The sequence below is a fragment of the Colletotrichum destructivum genome, chromosome 5, assembly GCF_034447905.1.
Source record: "Colletotrichum destructivum chromosome 5, complete sequence".
NCBI lineage: Eukaryota > Fungi > Ascomycota > Sordariomycetes > Glomerellales > Glomerellaceae > Colletotrichum > Colletotrichum destructivum.
In genome coordinates this window covers 4,507,823-4,531,133 of record NC_085900.1, presented here as the reverse complement: position 1 = coordinate 4,531,133, position 23,311 = coordinate 4,507,823, and the positions used below count along the sequence as shown (strand labels likewise).

Below are 23,311 nucleotides of genomic sequence, written 5' to 3'. Positions count from 1 at the left end.
AGTGTACGAGGTAGGTTAAGGGTACCTTGTGCTTGATCGAGGCAAGGCGCGGCAAGGCCCAAGCAGTGAATGTCGTAGAAGGCAGGCGAACAGGGGAGCGGGCCAGACGGGAGGAGTAAAGTGAGTGAAGAAGTGAGTGAGAGGGAGAGAGAGTCAGAGTCGGAACAGACGTCAACCAAACAGACAGCGAGTAAGGGCCAGGTTGCGGCAGCTACTCGGGGCTAGCAGGTCGACGGTGGCTGGGGAAGTTCGGATGCGTAGGGTATAGAGGTGGGGGAGGAGTTCTGTGACAAGCCAGGCAATGGTGTGATAGGACGGGGACAGAACGGGGTGATGGTGGAGGATTTTGTCATCAATCCCAAGTGAGATGGATCATGGGTGTGTAGTAAAACGCGGATAAGGTCGGTCGACCGACACGACTACGATGTAAACGAGAGTAGAAGAAGTACTTTCTATGTAGCCTGGGAGTTTGAACGCGTGTGTGTGTGTGTGTGTGTGTGTGTGTGTGTGTGTGTGTGTGTGTGTGTGTGTGTGTGTTTTGTTGTTTTTGCTTGCTTGCTGGCCTGGCTGCGTGAGCGGGGGAATAACTTTGACTGGTGATGGCTGATGTGCTGAGATCGATGGCGGGGTGGGCGTGTGTGGGAGAGGCCGTCTCCAAAAAGTCTCCAACTGACTCTCAACTGTTGTCGCACAGCGTTGCGTTGCGTCGCGTCCTGCGTTTTGCGGGCGCCTTTGGATTGTGGTTGCCGCCAAGGTCTTGGGTATCTTGCGCAAGTTGTCCAGCTCTGTTGGTAGCTTCGCTTCGGTACCTTGCGTGCGGGTGAGTGTCTGACTGCTGCGTCGAATTGTTTTGGTGCTTGCTTATAGCAGATGAGCAGGAAACGCGGGAGGTATCTGCTTCCTGTTTCAGGCGCCTTGCTACCATCTATGTCAGCTGCTTGCTGCTTGTGCTTGTATCCGCGTGAAGAACGATAAGTCCGGTCTGGAGTATCCATTCAGAAGTGCCCCCGTCTTTCTAGACTCTAGTGCATGTACGTAGCGACTCGCAGGTGTGGATTGAGGTGCCAGCGACATGGGCCCTGCTGGTCAGAATTGCTGCAGCCCAGGACCCAAGTCTGGACGAATGAGCTCGGCGTTTGGCCAGGGTAGCTGGGTCGGCCCTGTGCGACCACTGCAGCCAATGCAGCCACCTTGGGACGAAGAAGGGGACTCTGTGCGCGCGTATCGGTTCACGCAGTGGCAGCAGCAGGCTTGGGGTCAGTCCATTCAATGCAAATTCCACAGATTTGCAGAGATTGAGGCGACGTCGTCCTGCAGTTGACCCAATCGACGCTGTACTTGATCTGATCCGTCCGAGGTTTACCTACTAGGGGGCGCAGATGTGGAAAAGGTGTCCAAGATGCCCCCTACCTCTTTCTGGGGAGCCTTGCCGCAGCAAGACTCGATCAAGGATCCAGCGACGGGACCATGCCCACAAGCGAAGAGGCCATCATCCGTACGCTGCATCAATGGCTGTTTGTGGCTGGCCAGCTGGTGTGTATCTGGTGTCCTTGGTAGTCTACGAATACATGCTGCTGCTGCTGCTGTACAAAGTTGCGAGTAGCAGTCGTAACTTCAGCCATGACTTTGGACATCTCCTCAAGACGACCAGGTTGAGGTCCAGAGCCAGACTGGCAGGCAGACAGAGCGACAGCGTGCACTGATGTAGACCAGGGATCTCGGGATGGGCGCGCCGATCATTTTACACCCAACTCGAGCCAGGAACCCTCGTCTTGGAACGAAAGCCTCCTTGGAGTTCTCCCGCCCGGATGGGCTCGGTGAGCCGCCTTCGCCTTAGGGACTGCAACGACAATCCTCTTGGCCTGTTTAGTTCGTCTTGTCGGTTTACCCAGCAAGGCAGACAATCATGACTATGCCGTGTTGTGATATCAAATGCCTGAAGATGGGCCTGATTGTCGGTGCTAAGGTCACCAGCAACCCTGAATTCTTCGACTATCGACGCCCCAAGCCAACGCAGCGCGCAGCACGGCATTTGCCTCGTTGATTTTGGGAGATTTCTTTTCTTCCTTTTCTTTTCTTTTCTGGAGAAGAGGGTACCAGACGGAGACATGTTAGTCGTTTGTTTCGCTCGTTGAGAAGGAGGGGGAAAGGGGAAAAAAGAAGAAAGGCGTCTTCCTCGAGTCAAGCGGAATTACTCGGGATGGTCGATGTCGCACTCGAGTATGCAATACACAGTAAATGGTCCAGGACTAGGCGGGTTTGTCAATCGTTCAGCATGATCCCGTTTCCCGTCAAAAGCGGAATGATCTTCAGCGGGACGGGACTTGCCATGCAATCGGGGCGTCCAGCAGCAGGCCCTAGGCTCCTCAGTGACCCAACGGTTGTCCAGGCCCAAGGACCAAGTTGCGGGCAAGCGCCAGACTTAAGGAGTGCTGTACCTGTAGGTTTCGAATCGGCGGAGCGGGCTCAGCAACATGCCTGCCCGAATCCCCCCTTGCTTGCCAGCGTATCTGGTGTGTACCGCTGAGAACCCGGTAATACACAGAGATCGGTGCCGGGGTTTCTGTCGGGAGCCAGGGGCATAGAGTGCTCTGGACTGACTATCACCACCACCATCACCCCGAGCCGATTCGCCATGGGCGGCCGGCGACGAGGGCGCCATGTCATGCCGTTGGAGTGACCGCCAACTCGCTATCTCATGGCGCGGCGATTGGTCCTGGTGACTGAGGGGTATTTTCATTGTGAGGCCAGTGTTGCACTGACAACGAATAGAGAGGCTTGAATGCCATGCCTGTGGGGGCCGGGCATCGCGGGGAGACAAGACATGATTGCGAGGGTTGATTGTCGCGGCGTCAATGTTTGGAGATGTCCATCGACGGCGCGGGACGTTGTGTCACCTCGATCCATGCTGGCGTTGCCGAGGTTGGGGGAGGCAGGCAGTGGTGCAGTGCTGGTGATACATAGGTAGGCACACTTTGTGGTACCCATTTGCATGAAACGTATGGCAAGGAACATCTTTACCCCTCACCGTCCATCCTACCCGTCCATGCCTCCCCCTCTCAGGCGCACTTGCTAAGATTCAACGACATTCTGGCCTGCCAACAGCCAGTTAGGTATACAGCAGGAAGGTACCTACCACATACCTCACCTCAACAGGCAGAATTTCCGGGCAAACTGACCGAGCAAATTGATTATTGCACGGAAGGAACGAAACTTCCGGCATCGCAAAGCTCCTTCCGTCGGAAGGACATGTGGACACTTGGCAATCACTTGCACTCTATCGCCACGTGAGGTCACGACAAGACAGACAGGTATCGATGCAATGCAGGAAGGAGCGTTGTGGATTGGCCTGTCAAGCGCGCACTCCTTCCACCTGAGTCTAGAACCCCTTCGGTCCCCCCAACATCCGACATCCGATATCCAGTGATTTCTCGCCGTGGCTACGGATACTGACTATCCACCTACTGACCGCCGGTCCGGATCTTCTTGTCATCTCATAGGAACAGGCACACAAGCTCCGACGGGTCGCTTCTCGGACCTAGCAACCAACCACTTGGTCTGCAACTTGCCAGCTTCCCTGTCTGCTTAATTCCACCTCCTACAAAAGTTCGCGTGGCGCAGGCCATGAACTGCAGCAGAAGCGAGCGCACACAATGCCATTATCATCACTTTCGGAAAAGCTCTGTTGACCGTGACGGACCATAGTCTTCGCTCCATCTTTGAAGAACACTTGGTCAAATGTCATTTTACTCGATATGGGAATGATTCGCACCAGCATCTCCTGTCTTGCTAAGGTCCCCCGACACTGCGACACAACGAGCCCATACGCGAGAGACAATGCTACACATACGATACGGAGAAAATAGGCCAATGGTCAATTGAATCGTGAATGTAGGTATGGTGGTACACTTCGGCGTCTGCACCTCAACTCCACCGGTCTCGCCAACATAAACCTGCCTACCTACGATGTACATAGTAGGTGGGTAAACCTGCATCAAACTCTTTTGCCGCGTCGTCCCCTAGGACCCGGTAAATGGGCCGTCTGCCTTGGTCGCTACCGTAACTTTCGCACCTTTGAAACGGGGGCCGTTGGCTTCTTCTCCTCTCTCAGCGTCTGAGGAACTCAGTCCTGTTCACGGAACAAAATTGCTGCATCTACCAAAACAACGTGTCTGCAGTCGACAAAGGTTGGAAACACAACCGCCAAGATGGTACCGCATTCTTCCCAACGCACTGCACCGCTCCCACGCACCGCCCGCATGCAGTTCCCCCACTGAGCAACAAGCCTCCAACATGCATTCAACCAAAGCAGCCCATGCGTGCTGATCTGGAACACTATCTGATTGGACGCGCGAGTCCTCGGCGGCTCTCGTGCATCCAACATCACCCGAACCCCAGCCATGCCAACGTTCATACTTCAAAGCCAACGCCAGTAGATGCTGTCATTGCGACTTAAAATCCTTCGCTACGTCTTCACCCTCAAATAATTCCTGACACATCCCAGTCTCTTAGGAGCTGCCCCCTTGACCCGACGTCGCCTCAAGTTTGCCTTCTCGCCTACAACACTTCAGTTCCTTCGGTTGTTGATCGTCGCCATGGTCAATGCTGACGACGCCCGGATCGCCGCTCTCCGAGAGTTCACCGCCTGTGACATATCAGATGCACTTGTGAAGCTCAAGGTCCCTGGAGCTGGCTTCCTGCCCGACCTGCAACTTTTGGGCCGACCAAGCGCCGCTGATGCTCCCGTCACCATAGCACCAGCGTCGACGATCCTATTTGCTCGGAAGGGGGAGATGCTGGATTCGCCCCAGGCCAACATTCCCAAAGACACCCATTGGGCTGACATGACCCAGTCTGGCACCGTCGTCATCATCAGACAGCCCGATGGACAGAAGAATGCCGTCTGCGGGGGCATCATGGCCGTCAGGATGAAGGTTCGCCAAGCGAAGGCGGTGGTCGTCGTGGGTCGTGCCAGGGACCTGGGCGAACTCGCCAGTACGGGCCTACCCGTGAGTCGGACCAAACTTGCAAGGCCCCCTACCCTGACCGACGGTGACTAAACCAAACCAGATATGGACCAGAGGACTCTCCACCGTTGGCGCCGGTGCAGAGAGTACTCCTTGGGCGGTGCAAGTTCCTATCAATGTGGACGGCACGGTCATCAACCCCGGCGATCTTGTCTTCGCCGACCCGGCCAACGGCGTTGTCGCCATCCCCAAGGATAAGATCGACCAGGTCTTGGAGCTCCTCCCCAAGCTGACGGCCGCTGACGACAAGGTTAAGGAGGACGTGCTCAGTGGTGTGAGTGTCCACGACGCCTTCAAGACCCATCGGAGCAACCTCTGAACACTCCGCCGATGTTCCCCTGTAAATGTCTCGCGTCGCAGCAGCTCTCGAGTTTGAATGAGAATGAGGAGACGATGTTTTATGAGCGAACCAAACGAAGTCAGCATTTATATTTTGGCCACAGACGAAGACGAACCACAGCCGCGGCCGAGCCAACGCGTTGCACGCACTCGTTGAGCTCTGCACAGAGGTTCTGTATCCAAGGTCGATATCTCGTTGCCTGTGACTCTAGATCCAAGGACCTGGATAGAGAGGGGATGCGCAAGCGTTGGAGCAATGTAATGCATAGCCCGTTGTCTCGCCACTAACCCCCCTCCCCGAGCCCACCTGGCACTCAACAACCACCGATGGCTTTTGGACCATCCCCGGCCTCTTTACAAAGAGAACCCCCCTCCCCCTGGCCCACTCGCGAATCATGCACCGGAACAGCAGCTCATCTGCCGACCAAACGCATCCGCTGGCTGCTATGCCCGACTCCCCAGGCCCCAGGCCCTCCCAGTCTTGAGGAACTCTCAATGTCTCTTTCGTCTCCTTGGGAAGCTCGGAGACGGCTTGTTCGGCATCCGTGCCCCTCGCTCGGCTCGCTGACCGCCACCCCCCCCCCCCCCCTTCTTGAACTTACCCAACGACAAGTCTGTCAGATTTCACATTTCCTCTTGCCCCTCGAACAAACCCTCTTTTCCCCTCCACAAGTACAAAGTGGCTCCGTCGTTGTGAGTGGTATCTCGTGGTATCTGTCAATCCCGTCATCTTTCGCTTAGGGGCAAACAGTCATCACACCCACCCACACACAAACGCACATACGGAGAGACTCGAAGAACAGAGGGCACGGCGCATTGGGAGGCGAGGGGAAGGGTAGGGAGGGAGGGAGCGGCGTCGGTTATCAAAAACGAGCGGAGCGCACAAAAAAATGCTTTTTCTATGTATGATGATCATCAATTCATAAACGTGCCCTTCATAAGAAGCATTAGGCAGCATGGATGTTGTATAAGCCAGACAATTCTCTCCCCCATAACCCCCGTCCCCCATGCATGACAATAAGAAAGAGACGCAACGTTTTGGGGGGGGAAAGAGGGTGGAAAAGACGAAGAGAAGAAAAGAAAAAAACGATAAAAGTACTAGAGAAAAAAACAACAACTCCTTTCCCCTTTCCTTGATCCAACCTAAATTCCGCAAGGCAACCAGCGCCGTTGGTTTCGCGACCACACCCCGCGATAAGCCCGCTCCATCTCAGTCGGAGCAAGGGTAGGACAATAAGACAGAGAAGGGCGGGGGGAGCGGGGTGTGTGCTTCGCCTGCCTGCGTTGACAATCTTGAGGAAGACACTCTGGCACTGAGGGAGCCCTAGACGACATACGCATCGTCGTCTCCCACATCCTGTTCTCTTTTTCGCGCTTCCTGTAGCAGTGATATACAATTGTCTCTCGGAGAGAGTTGGAGGGCGGGGTATGCTGCTGAGGTCCCAACCGTCTCCGAGAGTGTTTCGACGTTCTCTTCGTCCCCTATTACTACTGGGTATGTGTAGTATGGTCGCTACCCCTCACGACAACCAAATATCTCTGTCCTGGACCGGCGTGATGCGGTGGTTGTCAAAGCCGAAATCCAGCTTGGGGATTTCAATCTTGGGCGGCGCCTCGGCCTGCTTGGCCTTCTGGGCCGCGTTGGTCTTCTTCGCGGGGCTAGCGCTCCGCGACTCGGGCGGCGGGCCGTAGCGCACGTCGCGGGCGTCCCAGCCGTCCTCGGTGGCGGCTGCGACCCAGCACCGCAGGGCCTCGTGAACGCAACCATAGAACTTTTCCTTGCAGAGCCGAAGGCTGCCGCCGAGCACCTTCTCCCAGCCCGAAATTCGCAGGTCGTTGCGCAGGTTGTTGCGCTGCGTCGTCGTGGGCGTGCATGCGATGATGGCGTTCATGAGATCCAGATGAGAGGCGAGATAGTTGGTCGCGTCCCACTCGACCCCGCCGACGTAGGGCGCTGCCGGCACTGGCGGGCGCTCCGAGGGGAAGTGCCTGTGCATGTAGAGGTACGGGTCTTGGGCGCCGTTCGTCAAGGTGGTCAGCGGCACGCCGCCCCTGGTCGACATATCGGAGGGTAGCGCAATTACATTAAGGTGGTGCAGGAAGATCCAGAAGACCTCCTTCGTGACGCTGACCACCTCTTTGTTCCAGACGGTGTAGGGGCGTTCTTTTCGCATTTCCAGCACGAAGCCAACGGGTCTCTCTTCTTCTTTGGGCTGGGGATTTCGCAGGAACGAGAGCACCTTTTGAGCACGAGCGATCCGCTCGACGGGAGCGGCTGTTTCAATATATGTGAATAGCACTGACGTGATGATGTTGCGTGTAGTAAACTCGCTGGGGCCCTTCTTTTCGGGGTCGAACAGCATGTGGAGGAGTTTGGGGAATAGGTCCTCGTGGATGGAGTGGAGATATTGCAAGGCCAGTGCTGTCGTGCAGAGGGCCTTTAAGCATAACAGGTTCTCGTGAAGAAGGGCATCGTCGTGTTCCTCTCTGTTATCTGTTAGCATCGGTCTCGCGCGAGCCCAGAAGACGGCAACCTACCTCCACTCGATGGCGAGAATTCGGTTCAACAACCCGACAATCTCCTGCATGCCGCCCTGGCGGATAAAGTCCTCTGTCCAAGAAACGGTCTCGTTGCGCAGAAGCAAACGCAGCTTGTGCAGCTTCCCGACCTCAACCAGTTCCGGTTTCTGCACCTTCCGCAGGTAGGAAACGTAGTCTCCCGGCCCCTGGCCGAACTTGATCTTAGAAAGAATGCCGTTACTTGCTGTGGAGCCGGCCGATGTCGGCCGCTCGCTCACCACGCTTTCGGAAGACTTGCTTCTGAAGTGGCGGCCGATCGAGCTCCCGTCGCCCTTGGATTTCTTCGTCGGGGAAGCAGGCTCCTTCTTGCGCGAAAGCGTGAAGCTTCTTCCGCGGGATCGCTTCGATTGGGTCTCGTCGCGGTCAGAGCCCCCCGTCACTGCGGATGAAGGCTCGTTGCTGTCGGCGGCGCCTGCCTGTTCCTTGGCGGCCATTTCCGCCCAATCTTGTCGGATGAACTCCATCTTGATCGTGTCGGCCAAGCTACGCATCTTGTAGCGTTGATTCTCGGGGATGTTGCGGCGGTCGAGCATGGCCTCCAGATGGGTATCGATCTCCTTTGGGTCGATGGCCTTTTCGGAAGAGGCATCCGACCCCTTGGACTTTGTGCTGTGCCCCATGGCGGAAAATGCTGTAAAGAGCTTTGGCCGTTGTACTTTGCTCTTGATTCTTTCAGAGGCAGAAGGCTCGCGGCCGTCCATCTTAGGTCTGCTGCGTAGATCCGACGTCGATTTGTGCTCGGAGATTGCGGTGGACGGATGGTATGACTTTGGTCTCTGCTTCTTTATCTCGCTCGAGGCATCGCTCCCGTATCGTCCACTACTCGCGTCGAATGATGCCTTGCCGCGCAGCCCAGTGTTCCCGAGATCCTGGCTGCAGAACTGTGCGTAGATAGGCGGCGCGGGACCCGTCATGTCGGCGCTCGACGTCGAGCTCGGGGGCGTGCGGTTCTCCTTGTCCTTAGCCTGGCGACGCTCCTCCTCCTCCTTCGAGTTCTTGTTGAGGGACATGGTGGATCGGGGCCTCGACAGGAAACCTGCCAGGTTCGTGGTCGACTTCGTCTTCTTGGGCTTCTCGGGAGACACGTCGCGTGATTTGCGGGCCTCCTTGGCCAGGGATTTGAAGGACATGTTGCTGAAGGCGGATTTTGTGGGCGAGCGGGATCGGTCGCGGCGGTCGTCTTCTTTTCCGGGCGAACGCAGGACGGGATCCTTTTGAAAGTTGTTGAGCTCCCCTAGGGCCCCCAGGCCTTCGGTACGGAGGGGAGGGGGCGGCATTCTGCCTTCGAGCTGGGCGTATGTGGCCTGGATGTGTTGTGCGGGAGTGGTGGTGACTTGGACGGAGGGCGGCGAGGTGAAGAGCGCAGAGCCCTCGGACTGGTTACGACGATGGATGAAGCTCTTCAGGACCGAGGACCTTGGGCGCCCTCCTCCATTGTTATCTCCTTCGGCGGCGGAGCCCATTGTCGAGGGAAAATGGGGGCGGGAATGTTCGAGACAGGGTTCTGCTGGTTGGGTTGGGGATGAAAACAATGTGTCGGATGGAATGTCGGTTCTCGGGGTGCGATGTTGCTCGAGCAATGAGAACAAACCCGTAATTTCAATACTTTTGTGATGAAGTAGAGACGAGAGAGCACCGGCAGCTGTTTTGGATGCCTTTTCTTGCTGATTACACCATGTTTGGGGGATACAAAGACGGGAGATGAAGAAAAAAAAAGAGGCTGTTGGTAGAGCAAAGCAAGCTAGGGGAGATGGCTCAGAGCCAGACTACGTCCCGTTTGCGAATGTTTTTTCTGTCGCAGCAATAAGAAAGATTGGGGGAAGGTCGTCTGGGATGGGATGGGATGGGATGGTCGTGTCGGTGAGCTGAGGTGGTGGTACTGGCTTGGGGGGCGGGCGTGGAGATTGTTTACGCTAGCATGGTTGTCGGGACGACAACGGTGGGTCCTGGCCCCGTTGTGCCGTCACTGCAGTGAGCTAGGTGGCCCCCCATACCATACCCCCAATATCTTATCGGTCAACGCGCTTGCAGCTTTCAGAATTGGGGTGCTTTTTTTTTTTCCAACCTTGGAGGGTGCGGGGCGGGCCGGCAGGAAGTGGGGACCACTCTCCGGCCAACTCGGTCATTGTGCGGAGACTCGGTTTGCAGTGAAGACTTACTGCACAGACACTCTGGTCTCTTTTGCTCCTTTTTTTGAACTTGGTTTTCGTTGATGTTCTCCTCTTTCATTATCGTTTGCTCCCGATGCTTCTGTATGTCGCAACCAACCAACCTCATGAAGCAGTCCAGCTTGGCTCTCTCGGATTGAACCGCAACAGTCAGTCCCGGTTTTGCTCATCAATCCCGACGGAAGCAACACCAAGCTTGAGGAAACTGTTCTCTATTCTGGGTTGTAAGCGTTTCTAGCCTTTCTTGATGCCTCACGTCTAATAGTGTGTCTATTGACTGCCTCGGTCAGTTCTACCCAGCCAGTTCTATCCGACCGATATGCCGACCATGTAGCCGTTCTACGCAGAACCGCCTGCCGTACTTCCTCCCTCCGTGTGTACCCGCCGAAACGCCGAAACGCACAGTCCATATGGCTCTAGTTCCGTTAATGAATGAGCCAGAATTTGCTTTCCAAAAGGCCTCTCCGTCCGAAACCCTCTTCACCAGCTCATCATCCCCTTCGCGCGGTCAAAACCGCCACGTAGCTGCGTCTCGGGCTTGACCAGCTTGCCCTGCAGGACCGTATACCGCACCAGGTTTTCGCAGTCCTCAGGCTTGATCCTCGCCAGCCAGATGCACTGCGCGGCGCCCACGTCCTCCGTCTCGGGCAGCGCCGCCGTCCTCGCCTTAGGCCTCAGCTCATCTTCGGCGGTGACCTTGGCACGTTCCACATTGTCGAGCCCGAAGGCGTCCGGGCGACGGTAGACCATGACGTTGGCACTATACTTGTGCCCGCCAACGTGCGAGATGAAGTAGATGCCCACGCCGCCGGGTCGCTCGTCGTCCAGATCGCGAAACAGGCCCAGAGGCCGCAGGTGGCGCTCCAGCTCTTTGCGCAGCAGCGGCGCCGACTGTCCACAGCGGGCGTCGCGCGTCCTTTGCGAGCAGAGGAGGATGATGGCGCTGTGCGGGCACGGGCGGCGGGAGATCGCGGGGGGTATACTCGGCGCGCCGGAAGGTGTCGGCGCGGGTACGGACGTGGGGAGGGTGAGGGGCGCAAGGGGTGAGGTGTTTGTCGGTGCTTTGTCGACGAACTCGGTGATCAGCTCGGGGACGCGCTGCGGAGTGACGTGGTCGATGATGACGAAGGCGGGGAGGAGGAGGACTGTCGTAGGTTCGGAGTAGTCGCTCGAGTGTGTCGGGGTCGGAATGTTGGAAGCGGACAGCATCAGTTTCTGTATCTCGGTCAGTGTACGGTTTCTCTCTCTCCCTCTCTCTCTCTCTCTCCACTAAAGACACGACGGAGAACATACTCCATTGCTCGGCGCGGCAGCCTTGCCAACGGCCTCCATCACGCTGCCCTTCTCGTCGGCGACGTCCCTCACCCAGTCGCTCTTGCCTGTCGCGACGAGGGCGTGGGTGCTCCACCCCTTGACGTGGCCGTACAGCTCGTCCGTTTCGTCAATGTTGAAGCCCTTAGGGTACTTGACGTGGCAGCTCTCGCAGTCGTGGTCGCAGTCATCGCCGTCGACGGCCGGGTCCGTCTTGGGGAACAGCTCCTGCGCGGGCACGCCGTGGCTGGTGCCGAGGGCGAGCTTCTTGGCGCTGGAGACGAGCGACTTGAACGCGGACGCCATGATGAGATGTCGGGTTTGTGTGCTGGGGGGCGGAGGGTGGGAAATAAACAACAAGAAAACAGGCCGAAATGGAGTATTAGAACAGTCGTCTTCTTCAAAGAACAGTGCGACAACCCCTCCGCTAAGAAAGGGAAGGAGAGGAACAAAGAAAAGAGGGGCAGCGCCGCAGGATGGTAGCAGGTAGCGTAATAGATACAGAGCAGGCAGTGTAGCTCGGGGAACACGTAGCGTCGTCCGGCCCACCTGTCGGAAAGGTGGCGGGATGTGGGGTAAACGGAATTTTTTTGGGGTGAAGATACCAAGCAATGACGCTCACTCACGCTGGAGTGCTTTTAAGTGCCCGGCGAGGAGGGGGAGGGGGGGAGGTCTAATGTGAGAATGCAACGCCGCACGCAGAGCTCCGTTGACTGGGCCAATCCTGTCGCTTGCTTTTCTACCCTTGGGTCAATAAATCCAATAAGGCAGGACTCGTTTGCTTGCTCCCCCAAGTCAGGTCCCGCGCGCTTCCTTATTAAGGGCATTCTTCAGCTGGCAGCAATACAGCTCGTATCACCGAGAGCTCGGTGATCGCGCCTAACCAAAGCCGATTGCCGAAACGGGGGGTCCCCAACGACCTATCCGTACGAATATTACTGTACTGGAGAAATCGCCGGCGGCCCGGCTACACTTTCCGGCCCGGGGCCACGCGTGCGAACCGTCGCAAATAGCGTCATTGTCAGCCCGAGACCAACAGCCGGTAAGTTGCATGCTGTATGTACCTGCCAGGGTAGTAGTGTCCGTACAAGGACGGATACAGAATGGTGAGGTACTAAGACCCTACCACTCTCCACCATCCGGCAGGCCGGAGTTTCGGTGCTCAATTTGAAATCGTCCTCATTGGCTGCGCATTTGCCCCATCAACGATTCGCATTCCCCCCCCTCGTCATAAGGTTGCTCAACTCGACTCTAGTCAATTCCATGGGCACTGGCTGATTGGCATACAGAAAAGGAATCCACGTTGAGTGTATTAATCGCTGTCTATACGTACTCGTACTACTCGGAATCACCAATGCGCCACTCGTCATCCCCATGCAGGAAGACTGCCACTTTCTCTCTTTTCCTCCAAGCTTGCCACAAGCTTGTCACATCATAGCTGGCTGAGATGGATAGTTACGCTACCTTATGTGTTCTTCTTGCGCGCCTCGTTGTACTCCTCGTCCTCGCTGTCGTCGGCGCCCAATTCCATCCGGTGGTCGCCGCTCTTTCTCCGGCGCAGCTTCATAGCCTCGCGGATCTTCTTGCTTGCCTCGTCAAACCCTCCGGCAGAGTCCAGCGTCGTGAAACCGCTGATGGGGAACCCACCAGACCCCAGGCCGCCTCCGCTGCTGCTGCTCCTACTCCTCGAGCGCGAAGGAGGCCGGGTGGAGAAGATGCCAACACCGCCAATGTTGCTGTACGACTCGTTGCGAGGCAGGCCGCGGCTCGACTGGTGTGTTGTTCTCCGAGAGATGGACGGCGGCGTCGCCGCCTCGTAGGCGCTCGATGCGTCGCTGTCCCTGCGTGTTGGCGGAGTGCGGGGTCGGGAGTAGCCGTCGGCCTTGTACGGGTCTGCGACCAGACGAGTCTTCTCAAAGTCGGGGAACATCTCGGGACCGAGGGTGTTGATGAGATCAGTGACCTGGGCGCTGAGATCGGCCCGTTTCGCTCGCAGTTGCTGGATGTTGTAGCTCGAGGCGGGGTTCAGGCAGAGCACCAGCGGCCTTAGGGACTTGAAAATGTCCATGCCAACCTCGCCGAAGCGAAGAGCAGCGAACGTGATGCCCACCATCAGCGGCCACATGACCAGATACGTCGACCACCAAGGCACCCATTCAGGGATGTGGCCCCAGAGATGGTCTTGCCAGACCTTGTACGTAACAATGGCCGAGTAGAAGTGGTACAGCGTTGGCGCCAGGAAGATGGCTACCAAGAGCTTCCAGGTTGCCATGACGTCGCGTCCCTGGATCTTGACCGTCGAGCCGGCCAATGCCTGCTTCGCCTTACGAACGCTGATGGCCTTGGATGCGGCAAAGACGGGGGCAAACAAGATGAGGCCAGGCAGGACGCCAATCAAAAGGACGAGTAGCTTCGTGACTCGGTAAAGCAGCAGGAAGACGACCTTGGGGATTGACATCTTGGCGTACTGGACCTGATGGTCGCGAAGGCTGACGTAGCGAAGCTCTTTGTTGTACTGCTTGACCGACTTGATGACGCCGACTACGCGCGCATCATCCTTGTACTTCTCGTAGCCCATGGCCAGCCTGCGATTCAGCTCGATGACGACAGGGAGAGGCAGCTTCTTCCCGGTAGGATTGTAGAGGCGGCGAGCAGCCTGGAGCATCATCAAGGTATCGTAGTCGGGTGTGGAAACGGTGACGGCGCTCAGTGCCTGGTAGACGCTGTCGAGAAGCTGCCCAATGGCCTCGCGTCTCTGGTTATTCTTGTACATTTCGACCAAGTGCGGGGGGACATCGAAGGGGGGTCCGAACTCGACAACGGCGCGGCTACGGAACTTGTGGGCGTGGAAGTAGTTCATGCCAACGGGCACGATCTTAAGACCGCAGTCTGGAGATTCGGCGAGGGCGCCGAGAGCCATGATGGCAACGCCGGCCTTCAGGGGCAGCAGTTCGGTGCGGTCATGGCTGCCGCCCTCAGGGAAGATGCCGACGCAGCCACCGGATCTCAGACGGTCAAAGACGGCCTCGTACACTTTGGTCTGGTCGATGTGGGGCGCGAGTTTGTACTTGGTTCCCTGAAAGCCAGGCTTGCATCCCTTGATTTCCTTGTTGATGAAGTTGCCGTTGTCGTCAATGTCGTCGCGTCCAGTGAGCTGCTCCAACGGAAGCTTGCCCTTGAACGGGCGCTTGATGCGGATTTCCTCGGGGCCGAGGATCTGTGCGATGTCGACGCTGGCGCCAGTCTGCTTTTTGGCAGAGGGCAAGAACAGCATACCGTGGACCTCGCCCTCTCCCTGACCGAACTTGGTGCCGACGCCGCGGATCAGTGTAGGGTCGTTGATGGGGTCAGGCAGATAGATGAGGCCAGTGCCAGGCTTGGCAGCATCTTGGGCACGTCCGACGGGGACGGAGCCGACCTGGCGCGAACCCCAGCCGATAAAACCGTGTACAGACTTTTGCGCAATGAGGAGGGAGACTCGTCGGCCAGCCTCGTGGCGGAGGGTGCGTTGCAGGATCAGAGCATCGACGAACTGCAGAGATTGCGGTTAGCATGTGACAACGACAGGGGGGTTCATCCAGCTCAGCAAGGGGATGGTGATAAACCGACCTGGTTCGCGTGAGGAGCGGCGACGAAGAGAACAGGCCCCGACTTTGGGACTTTCCAGGAGCCTCGAGGATGGACCTCGCGGAAGAAGAGATCGACCAGCACGCCCAAGACCCAGAGGAAAAGGTCGTACTTCCAATTGACCATGGGGTAGAGCTCCTTGGGAGGGGTGGGATTGGACTCGCTCTGCGGCGGCGCGGCGGCCGCCGTGCCAGCGTGATCAGGCATGACGGCTGGGTGCAGGACGATGAAGAGAGGGGGGATTTGTGTGAAATCGAACAAGTAGTATATAATAAATATACGGGTGGAAGGGAGCTTGTGTGAAAATCTCGCCAGCTAATGCGCCACTCCCTTAGACTTTCATCCTCGGTGGTGTGTGGTGTGCGGTGTGGAACCTTCGGGTACTGCAGGGCGGCGACGGCGGCGGCGGCGATAAGAGCAAAGAGCGCTTGCGAGATGATGGTTCTCCTGCCTGGTATTCACAAGAGACGGGGGGAGAAAGTTTCCCTAAGTAACAGGTAGTGGGGGGGAAAGGAACGAACGGCAGGGTGATAGACCACAGCAGCGAGCAAGTATGGCACCTCTTCTCCAAGTCTCTGTCTGGTGATGCGACTGGAGACAAAGATGTTGTGAAAGAAGGGGGGCGGCGGGCAGCCGAGAATTACTGACCAAAAAATGGGAGGGACGTGTTCTATGGAGACCGAGAGAGCCCGGGCGAAAGATGGAGAGAGCAGAGGAGAACAATCAGCAATGAAGGCCAAGGGGGGATGGGAATGTGCCAAACATTGAAGGGTGGGGAGGGGAGGGCCCATAGTGGAGGGAAGGATGATTCTGGAGGGAGAAGGCCCACTGGGTACGGTATGGGATACGTCTGTCGGCCAAGCCCGCGATGTCATCCAGTCTTCTTTCTTTCTCTATTCCCCAGACGCCCCTCTTCTTTTTTTCCCATCGCCGCAAAACAAGGTACTATCTATCTACCTTGAACCTTGGCCGGATTCCCACTTGCGGCTCTTCCTGTCATTCTGCTCCTTTCGCCGTGATTCTCTCAGGTCCCTGTTATAGCACGCCATACAGCACGACACGACACGACACGATACGACACAAACACATCACAACACAAGATCGCGTGTGACTGCTGTTGAATGAAGAAGCTGAATGTGTGCAGCGATTCTGGCTCCTGGCCAAGTTTCTCGCGTGAGCTTTTCAGGTCCGTCCGTCCTTGCAGAAACATGAGATCATCCCTCACTCCATGGACCAGCAATGCGGGGGAGCTAAAACGAACAAAAGGGGACTAAAAAATACGGAGAAGCTGGAAGCTTGGGGCTCGAGGTGGCGGCACACTAACACCAGCGGCGGCCTACCTAAGTGGAAGGGTTTAAAACAAACTGCCAGCTTAATGCAGACTGCGTCGCGTGTAGCTTGACCCCTCACACTCACCCCAACCGGCCACCTCTTCCTTGCATTTTGTTGGGACGTCACAGACCTCTGACGATGGATGGTCACGTTCAACAAGTCTCCTGCCTGCCTGCTGGTCTGTTCATGTCGTGCTCCCGACATCCGCCCGAACAGCTTCCGTGTCATGCGAGTCGGTGTCTGGCGTGTCTGTCCATGTATGTATGTTCTAGACGCCGAGGAGAAGGGACCTTGTCCGCGAACCCGGGTTGATTCGTCGCCCGCCGTGCCTCCGGGGAAATGTCAACGGCGCCGCAGCTGATTGATTGGGTCGGCGCCCGGCGTTTTGCGTCAGGCCGTGTTGTCTCGCCTCTGCCGCTGCAGTTTGCCTGCATCAGTGCTGAAGACTCGGCGTGGTCTGAATAGGTACGTCAAGAACGTGCGTCATGTTCCCGAAGTGGATGGCGCCCAACCACTAGCCAAGCGCCGCCACAAAATGCCTGATTTCAGGATCGTCCCTAGACTAGGAGAATGGAGCACATTGCAGACATGTTCATTGAAGGAAACCTGCCATGTTGACATTGCATTTGGCACATTTCAATGATTTGTCGCCCAGTCAGCTAGTGAGTATGTATGGCCCTCCAGACTCTACGAATTGACAGCATTCATCGGGGGAAAATGCCCCCAATGACCACTGTAATGGTCAGAAAATACCCGGCTTCTGTTTACCCGTCCTTGATGAGGAACTTTCTCAGACATTTCAGCCTCATGGCGAACCCCCTTCTCTATCCTGGTAACACTATCAGACTACTCACAGTTCACACATTTGCCTGCTTAGACGCAAAGTACGACGCCAACAGCTACATCTTATGATTAGTTGACTTAACATACTTCGGATCTGGTCAAGAGGAGGCGGCCGAGCTTTCTTTGTAGAGGCGTTTTAGGAAGGCAATAAAAGCGTATCGTTCTTGCAGCATCATAGCAGAAGACTATAGGGTCTCTGTTATTATCATGGTATAGAATAAGCTTAAACACCAACAGTGAACCAAAAAGAAATCGTTTGTAAGTTAGTAGGCCCATTCGAACCTGCGCCCCCTGTTGAAGAGTATTTAGTTAGGACTGAGCCAGACCGCTTGACTAAACGTTTACCGGTCGGTGAAGTCCTAGGCCACAGATTGGAAAGAAGAAGTCTTGCTCCTTCCTAGATGGTGCTGTTGCTACCTTGCCGGTCTGTAGCCCATGGGACGAAAGCACAGGAACCGTTGGTTTAGGCAGCTACGCAGTTGATATTTCTTACAGGCTCTTATTGGCATATAGACTATGGTGCAAGACGGGTAACTCTGACGAAGAAGCTTAGAGTTGAGGTTATCCCCGGATCCTCATTGACAACAAGCCCGGTGCCAGGGGGTTAAACAATTGATGTTCCGTGTTAGGATACCAGGAAAACGCTGGCCAGGCGAGGTTTATTTTGCTACATGACGAATACCATGCAGTCAAATGTAGACGATCAACAAATCGCTATACCACCACGTACTCCAGGGGGAACAATTCTCATACTCTGAATCGTTTTCTCCTTCGATTTAGCTTCCAGACCGTACTACGACACACTGATACCTGCGTACGAGTTAGTTTGTAGACCCAAGGACTCCGCGGTCAAGGTACTTGGGTTACTGGGTAACAGGAAAGCCAGCCCAACTAATAGCACTCCGATTACCTACGATTTCGAGCAGACTTTTCCGTGTGGCGGGTGTAGTGATCGAGAAAGTTAAAGCATTGGATTTTAGCGTCCGGAAATTCGGCGCCGACGCCGGGTGGACTGTCGTGGCTTCGCGCCGATATCTGCCTAGGATCGGATCACACGCCCGGCCGAGCGATCGGACAGTGTCCACTCCACAAGCAAGCCGCCCTTTCCTTTTGCGAGACCTTCGACCCAAATAAGCACTTGCTCGGGTGTACAGGGAAAGTTCCGAGCGCCCAAGTAGTCTTACGCCGTAAAAGTAGGACGAAGATTACCCTGCCGCCACCTCCTGCTATCCTGCCGCCAGTTCCCATCTATGCCAATGTCAAAGGATCTCCGAATGACCCAACAACTCCCCTGGCTTTATCCCCCAAGCATGGTCAATTCTGGTGACGCAAGATTCTTCAAGAGTTCAACGACGTAGGCGGCAGACGTAAAGCGCTTCTCTTCGCAATGAGTGCTGCTGGCAGCCGCGGGCCGCGTACGCCGTCAGTCACGCGAGGTCGAGGACGAGAGGCCCAAGGTCTGGATAAACGTCCAGTGTGTGAAGCATCTCTCGATCCACCAAACGTCCAATTCTCGGTCTCCAACATGCACTGCCGCCGTCAGAGCCAGCGCACAAAACCATAACCCCCCCCCCCCCCCCCCCCCCCCCCCGTCTACGACTGTTGCCCCCCACCATCCTAAAGCATCAAGAACAGCGCTAGGGGAACGGATTGTTGCTTGCATGACCAGGCCGCCGCGGCTGAGCGCTTTGGGCTGCGTCCGACATCCTGTGGTGCATTGAGCATAATATCTGTGCATGAGCCACTCCGATATCTGCTGTAACATTGGTGGGGGCGGGAAGGACCAGGCGCCTGGACTCTCGCAACCTTGCTTGTGTTCAAGACAGCTCGACCAGGAACTTTCCCTCCGCCCCCCCCCCCTCCCCGTCTGATGGGTTCATCAAAACATTGAAGAGTCGTCGATCTGGGCTCTTCCTTCCTGTAGCTGTCGTGCCGCCTTGCTCGGGCCCTTCTCCCCAGGTCAAACTCGCATTGATCTACGCAGGAGATGGGCAAGGGAGGGATATGTATGTGTGTGTCTGTGTATGTGGGCGCTTGCGAGCTTGCTACAACAGACGGTCTCCAACTTCCAAGTGCTTCCCCATTTTCCGTTGATGGGGCCATCCCTGCGTCGAATGAGTGATCAATATTCGACCCCGCGATGAACTCAGCCCTCTCGAGCAGGGTGGAGATACGCGTGTGGTGTCACTGTGGCTCCAGAGTCATCATTTCACACACATAACGCATGGACGCGGTGGGTTCTCCTGCTTGGATCTCGACGTGGCTCCGACATGGTTTGTTCCCTAACAACTACGCCACACCCGCTAAACATTGCCCATCCTTATCGCCTTCTCGCTGCTGTGGATATTGTCGCTAAATGTCTATCAAGCTGTCCTCCCCGGTCTTCGCCATGTCGTCCTTGGCCCGCTGAATGACGTCGACCCAGGTGGGCGGCCGGCACCGCTCCTTCGCGAACAGGTCTTCGGCATCGAGCCCAAATTCGAGGAGGCTGTGCTCGTCCGTCCACTCGCCCATGCCCATGAGCCCGATGGGGATTTTGCCCAGCGTCTCGGGCCCGGCTTCGCCGCCGGCGCCGGCCTGGTCGTGCGGCACGACGTAGCCCGCCGGGACCGTGACGCCGGGGAGCCCGCAGAAGTTGCCCATCCACACGTACTCCATTGACCGGATAGTGCGGTCGCCGTCACTCACGCCGTGGGCCAGCTCGCCCTTGCTCACAATGGGCCAACCCGCGCAGGCGGTCGTTGGGGTGACGATGATCATGCCGGGGTACTCGCGCCAGAGATGCGCGAGGTGCGACATGAGCAGGCCGCGGAGCTTCTGGGCCAAGAGGTAGTCCATGGCGGACGTGACGCGGCCGATGGCAAGCAGGATGCGGTTCGCTGGCGTGAGGTTCTTGGTCTCCGGAAGCAGGGCGGCGCCGTCGGTAAGGACGGTCATGGCGTGCGCGAACTGGCCTTCGACCAAGAACGGGATGTCGATCGGGACGGTGGTGTATCCATGGTGCGTGACCAGCTTTGCAATCATGGTCCGGCATAGACGCTGGATGGCCGGATCCGCCTGCGCGAACCACGCCTCAGGGATGCCGAGGATCTTGCCGCGCTTTTCGCTGGGAGAGCACATGAAGGGGGACGCCTGGATGAAGTTGGAGTCGGGATGCGGGGCGCCGATGGTCTCAAAGTAGGTCGCGAGGGATTCGATGTCCGCGGCGATGGGTCCATTGACTGCGCAGCTGTTGCTGTGGTTCGGGCAAGGGTGGAACGAGACCCGGCCATGGGTGGGCTTGAGGCCGTAGACACCACACATGGACGAGGGGATGCGAATGCTGCCGCCACCGTCACTGCCGAGGGCCACGGGGACCAAGCCCGTCGCAACTGCGTATCCGGCCCCAGAAGAACTTCCACCCGTGTAGTAACCACGGTTATAGGGATTGCGAGGTGTCCCGTAGATTGGGTTGTTTCCCGTTGTGTCTAGTGACTGTCAGGTTACGGCCCTTCTTTGATCTCGTGGTTTACTCACCGAGTCCAAATTCATGCATTGACAGCTTCCCAAGAACAACGGCTCCTGCGTCTTCCAGCTTTTTCACACACCAACTTGTGATCGACTGGCCAGGCTCGGCCTCGGTAGTGTAATCGTTCCTCGAGCCAAGGCAGGTCCGGTATCCGTCGATCTCGTACTCGTCCTTGACGGCAGTGGGCACACCATCAAGAGGACCCAGTGAACGTCCCTCTTTGTACCGCTTCGTGGATGCCTCAGCGGCCGCCAAAACTTGGGCGACTTTGGTATCGAACCACGCGATCGAATGCTCGCCCGGTGGGTTCGTGTCGCGGCGAATCAAGGGCAGAATGGCTCGAGCTACGGCAAGTGGCGTGATTGCGCCTGACAGGTACATCTCATGATAGTCGTTGACGGAGTAATACTTGAAGGGGTGTGGCCTCGACTTCACGGTGCTTTCGCGATGGAGAACGGCTGGGTCTTTGGCCTCGTCCGTCGGATAGGGCAGGACAGTTGGATCGTAACGGGGCTCGGCATTCTCGATGTGCTTGCGGATTTTCCTGATACTCCCGAAGCCGGCGTTGCTCCAGATGAAAGCGCGTACGAACCACACGCATTCCATACTGTATCCGGTCAGTATATCCGGGCTTTTTAGTTTGGTCAGAGGTACGACTTACACCCATGCTGCTAAGACCAAGATCCAGCCTCGAAGAGGCGGATTGCTTTTTCTGCCATTATCGTATGGAATAGTTGGTCTGTTGCATCAGTTATTAGTGAGTTGTCGAGACAAGGACAGACAACGTAGAAGGGAACAAGTCATCGGTGATGTGCGCATCGCGGGACGAACGTGCGGCCAACGCCGACAAGCTTAAGACGAGACAACTTACCCAGGAATCGGCAGAGGGTAGTTTATGAATTTCTTGCGCGTCTCGGTACTCATGATGGGCCGCCTGGAGACAGTGTTAGACAGTAAGTTGGATCCCAACCCGGCTTGTTGCTCAAGTCTGGGTTGTATGTCGAATTCTGTTTCAAGAACGCTGCTGATGGATTGCGTTGAATGGGACATGTTCCTGGCGACGCGCCCGAGGAGGGGTCAAGCACAAGGTTATATAGGTTTGTGTCGAGCTTGCGTCGGAAACAAGAACGAAGGTCGATGCGCTGGGATGCTGCCGCCAGGACCTCCCTCGTATGAGAGGACTGGGCACGACCATGCAACAGATTTGCGCCTAGGCTCCCCGCTCGTCGAGCCCACGAACGACTAGGCCAAGGAGGTCTGTCACCGGGAAGAGCCGCCGTTCGGGATGTTACTACGCAGAACGCACCCGTGGCGATGTCCCGTTTCGCTGATCTGCCTTCTAGCCGGGTTCCAGCAGTCGAGTCGACCTAAACGTATCAATGCGTCTGCGTTTCGAATTCTTCTTTTGTTCCAGTCGTTGATGTAAAACTGGCCTGGCCTGGCCCTGTTTGGGTGCCGATGTTTGTCGTCGGGATCCTCGGTCAGGCGAAGCAGTTCATCCCTGTCATCAACCGTGCAACCCTGCCTTGCCTTGCCTTGCTGGAAGTGGATGAGGTGAGGTGAATGTTTATGTGCGGTGATTATGCAGGTGAGCTGAGCTACCTTGAGCTACGGTACTGGAAATGACTAGACGGAACGGGATGGACGGCAGAGCTTGTCTCTATTTAGATATTTGGCTGACGAATCCATGCAAGCGCCTTCTCCCCCCTTCAAGGATATGAGGCAGAAGCATACAGGCGACGCATCTCAATAGGCTTCCATGCAGAACGCAAGAGGTTCTTTAGTCGCCCACACGGGTAGTGAAACAAGCGTGGAGAACCACATCACGCCAGCCATGCCTTGACGGAAGATGCCCCGAATAATAGATTGAGCACTAGCTTGATTGTCCCGCAGATGGAGTTTCTTATCAGTCCGCGGACTGCCGGCCCCAGGTACCTGGAAGGCAGACGGACTCCGTTGGTGCATCTTGGACGCCAAAGTTGCAGTCACCTGGGAAAAGAAATCGCTGTCTCGTACTAACCCGCCAGGCGGGCCACTGATGTCGTGCCACGGTTTGATGAGGGGGCGAATGAGTGAGTGTGGGTGAAGTCATCTGTCACCTGAGGAGGTCCGCATTGAGCATTTGAGGATGGAAGAATAGAGGGATTGTCGCTGCACCGAAAGCCCGAATGACAAGCAAGATTGTTTCCACTTCAGCCACATGACCCCACAATTTGCTTCGGCTTTTTCAAGCCACCAGTCAGCCACATGCTCCCGATGAGCAAGCCACAGTCAGGCTCCTATGACAAACGCGGGGGGAGTTGGAGAGGTATGAGTCCAGCCAACAACCGAATCGCAATGACAGATTACCTTACTATTAGCCCCCCTTTTCCACCCTTTTCTTTGTTGAAAAAGAGAAGGTAAAAAAAAGAAACAGAGACCGGGCGCACATGCACACGACCCCTATGAATCATCGTCATCATCAAACGCCTGCTTGACTGCGTGTCTGAGCACTTTAGCGCCTGGGACCCTCCATTCAGACGTTGACGAAAATCGACGCCATCGCAGTCAGAAGGGAAAAGAGGAAAGAGGGAAAA

General features: G+C 56.4%; 5 protein-coding genes across 5 annotated transcripts; 1 reads left to right on the top strand and 4 right to left on the bottom strand.

The window, feature by feature from the left end:
• Window positions 1–4,335: 4,335 nt before the first annotated feature.
• Window positions 4,336–6,103, top strand: CDEST_08917 (Putative ribonuclease E inhibitor RraA/RraA-like protein). Its single transcript, XM_062925076.1, has 2 exons — window positions 4,336–5,009; window positions 5,071–6,103. The coding sequence occupies exons 1-2, from the start codon at window positions 4,596–4,598 to the stop codon at window positions 5,344–5,346; spliced, it is 690 nt and encodes a 229-aa protein (XP_062781127.1). The 5' UTR covers window positions 4,336–4,595; the 3' UTR covers window positions 5,347–6,103.
• Window position 6,104: 1 nt separating this feature from the next.
• CDEST_08916 (Putative formin, GTPase-binding domain, armadillo-like helical) lies at window positions 6,105–9,780 on the bottom strand. Its single transcript, XM_062925075.1, has 2 exons — window positions 7,905–9,780; window positions 6,105–7,853 (listed from the first exon to the last, which is right to left on the bottom strand). The coding sequence occupies exons 1-2, from the start codon at window positions 9,407–9,409 to the stop codon at window positions 6,887–6,889; spliced, it is 2,472 nt and encodes an 823-aa protein (XP_062781126.1). The 5' UTR covers window positions 9,410–9,780; the 3' UTR covers window positions 6,105–6,886.
• Window positions 9,781–10,354: 574 nt separating this feature from the next.
• Window positions 10,355–12,168, bottom strand: CDEST_08915 (Putative thioredoxin-like ferredoxin, Thioredoxin-like superfamily). The gene is made up of 2 exons (XM_062925074.1): window positions 11,408–12,168; window positions 10,355–11,329 (listed from the first exon to the last, which is right to left on the bottom strand). The coding sequence occupies exons 1-2, from the start codon at window positions 11,729–11,731 to the stop codon at window positions 10,595–10,597; spliced, it is 1,059 nt and encodes a 352-aa protein (XP_062781125.1). The 5' UTR covers window positions 11,732–12,168; the 3' UTR covers window positions 10,355–10,594.
• Window positions 12,169–12,711: 543 nt separating this feature from the next.
• CDEST_08914 (Putative phospholipid/glycerol acyltransferase) lies at window positions 12,712–15,664 on the bottom strand. The gene is made up of 2 exons (XM_062925073.1): window positions 15,035–15,664; window positions 12,712–14,957 (listed from the first exon to the last, which is right to left on the bottom strand). The coding sequence occupies exons 1-2, from the start codon at window positions 15,257–15,259 to the stop codon at window positions 12,891–12,893; spliced, it is 2,292 nt and encodes a 763-aa protein (XP_062781124.1). The 5' UTR covers window positions 15,260–15,664; the 3' UTR covers window positions 12,712–12,890.
• Window positions 15,665–16,718: 1,054 nt separating this feature from the next.
• CDEST_08913 (Putative amidase) lies at window positions 16,719–23,161 on the bottom strand. The gene is made up of 5 exons (XM_062925072.1): window positions 21,607–23,161; window positions 21,397–21,474; window positions 20,744–21,342; window positions 18,142–20,694; window positions 16,719–18,037 (listed from the first exon to the last, which is right to left on the bottom strand). The coding sequence occupies exons 1-4, from the start codon at window positions 21,783–21,785 to the stop codon at window positions 19,580–19,582; spliced, it is 1,971 nt and encodes a 656-aa protein (XP_062781123.1). The 5' UTR covers window positions 21,786–23,161; the 3' UTR covers window positions 16,719–18,037; window positions 18,142–19,579.
• Between the last annotated feature and the right edge of the window lie 150 nt (window positions 23,162–23,311).

Coding starts and splice junctions, on each gene's coding strand:
- CDEST_08916 (XM_062925075.1), bottom strand. CDS start 9,409: ATGGGCTCCGCCGCCGAAGGAGATAACAATGGAGGAGGGCGCCCAAGG. Junction 7,854..7,904: donor ATTCTCGCCATCGAGTGGAG/GTAGGTTGCCGT, acceptor AACAGATAACAG/AGAGGAACACGACGATGCCC.
- CDEST_08914 (XM_062925073.1), bottom strand. CDS start 15,259: ATGCCTGATCACGCTGGCACGGCGGCCGCCGCGCCGCCGCAGAGCGAG. Junction 14,958..15,034: donor CCGCTCCTCACGCGAACCAG/GTCGGTTTATCA, acceptor CAATCTCTGCAG/TTCGTCGATGCTCTGATCCT.
- CDEST_08917 (XM_062925076.1), top strand. CDS start 4,596: ATGGTCAATGCTGACGACGCCCGGATCGCCGCTCTCCGAGAGTTCACC. Junction 5,010..5,070: donor TCGCCAGTACGGGCCTACCC/GTGAGTCGGACC, acceptor AAACCAAACCAG/ATATGGACCAGAGGACTCTC.
- CDEST_08915 (XM_062925074.1), bottom strand. CDS start 11,731: ATGGCGTCCGCGTTCAAGTCGCTCGTCTCCAGCGCCAAGAAGCTCGCC. Junction 11,330..11,407: donor CTGCCGCGCCGAGCAATGGA/GTATGTTCTCCG, acceptor ACCGAGATACAG/AAACTGATGCTGTCCGCTTC.
- CDEST_08913 (XM_062925072.1), bottom strand. CDS start 21,785: ATGTCCCATTCAACGCAATCCATCAGCAGCGTTCTTGAAACAGAATTC. Junction 21,475..21,606: donor TACCCTCTGCCGATTCCTGG/GTAAGTTGTCTC, acceptor CTGATGCAACAG/ACCAACTATTCCATACGATA. Junction 20,695..20,743: donor AATGCATGAATTTGGACTCG/GTGAGTAAACCA, acceptor GACAGTCACTAG/ACACAACGGGAAACAACCCA.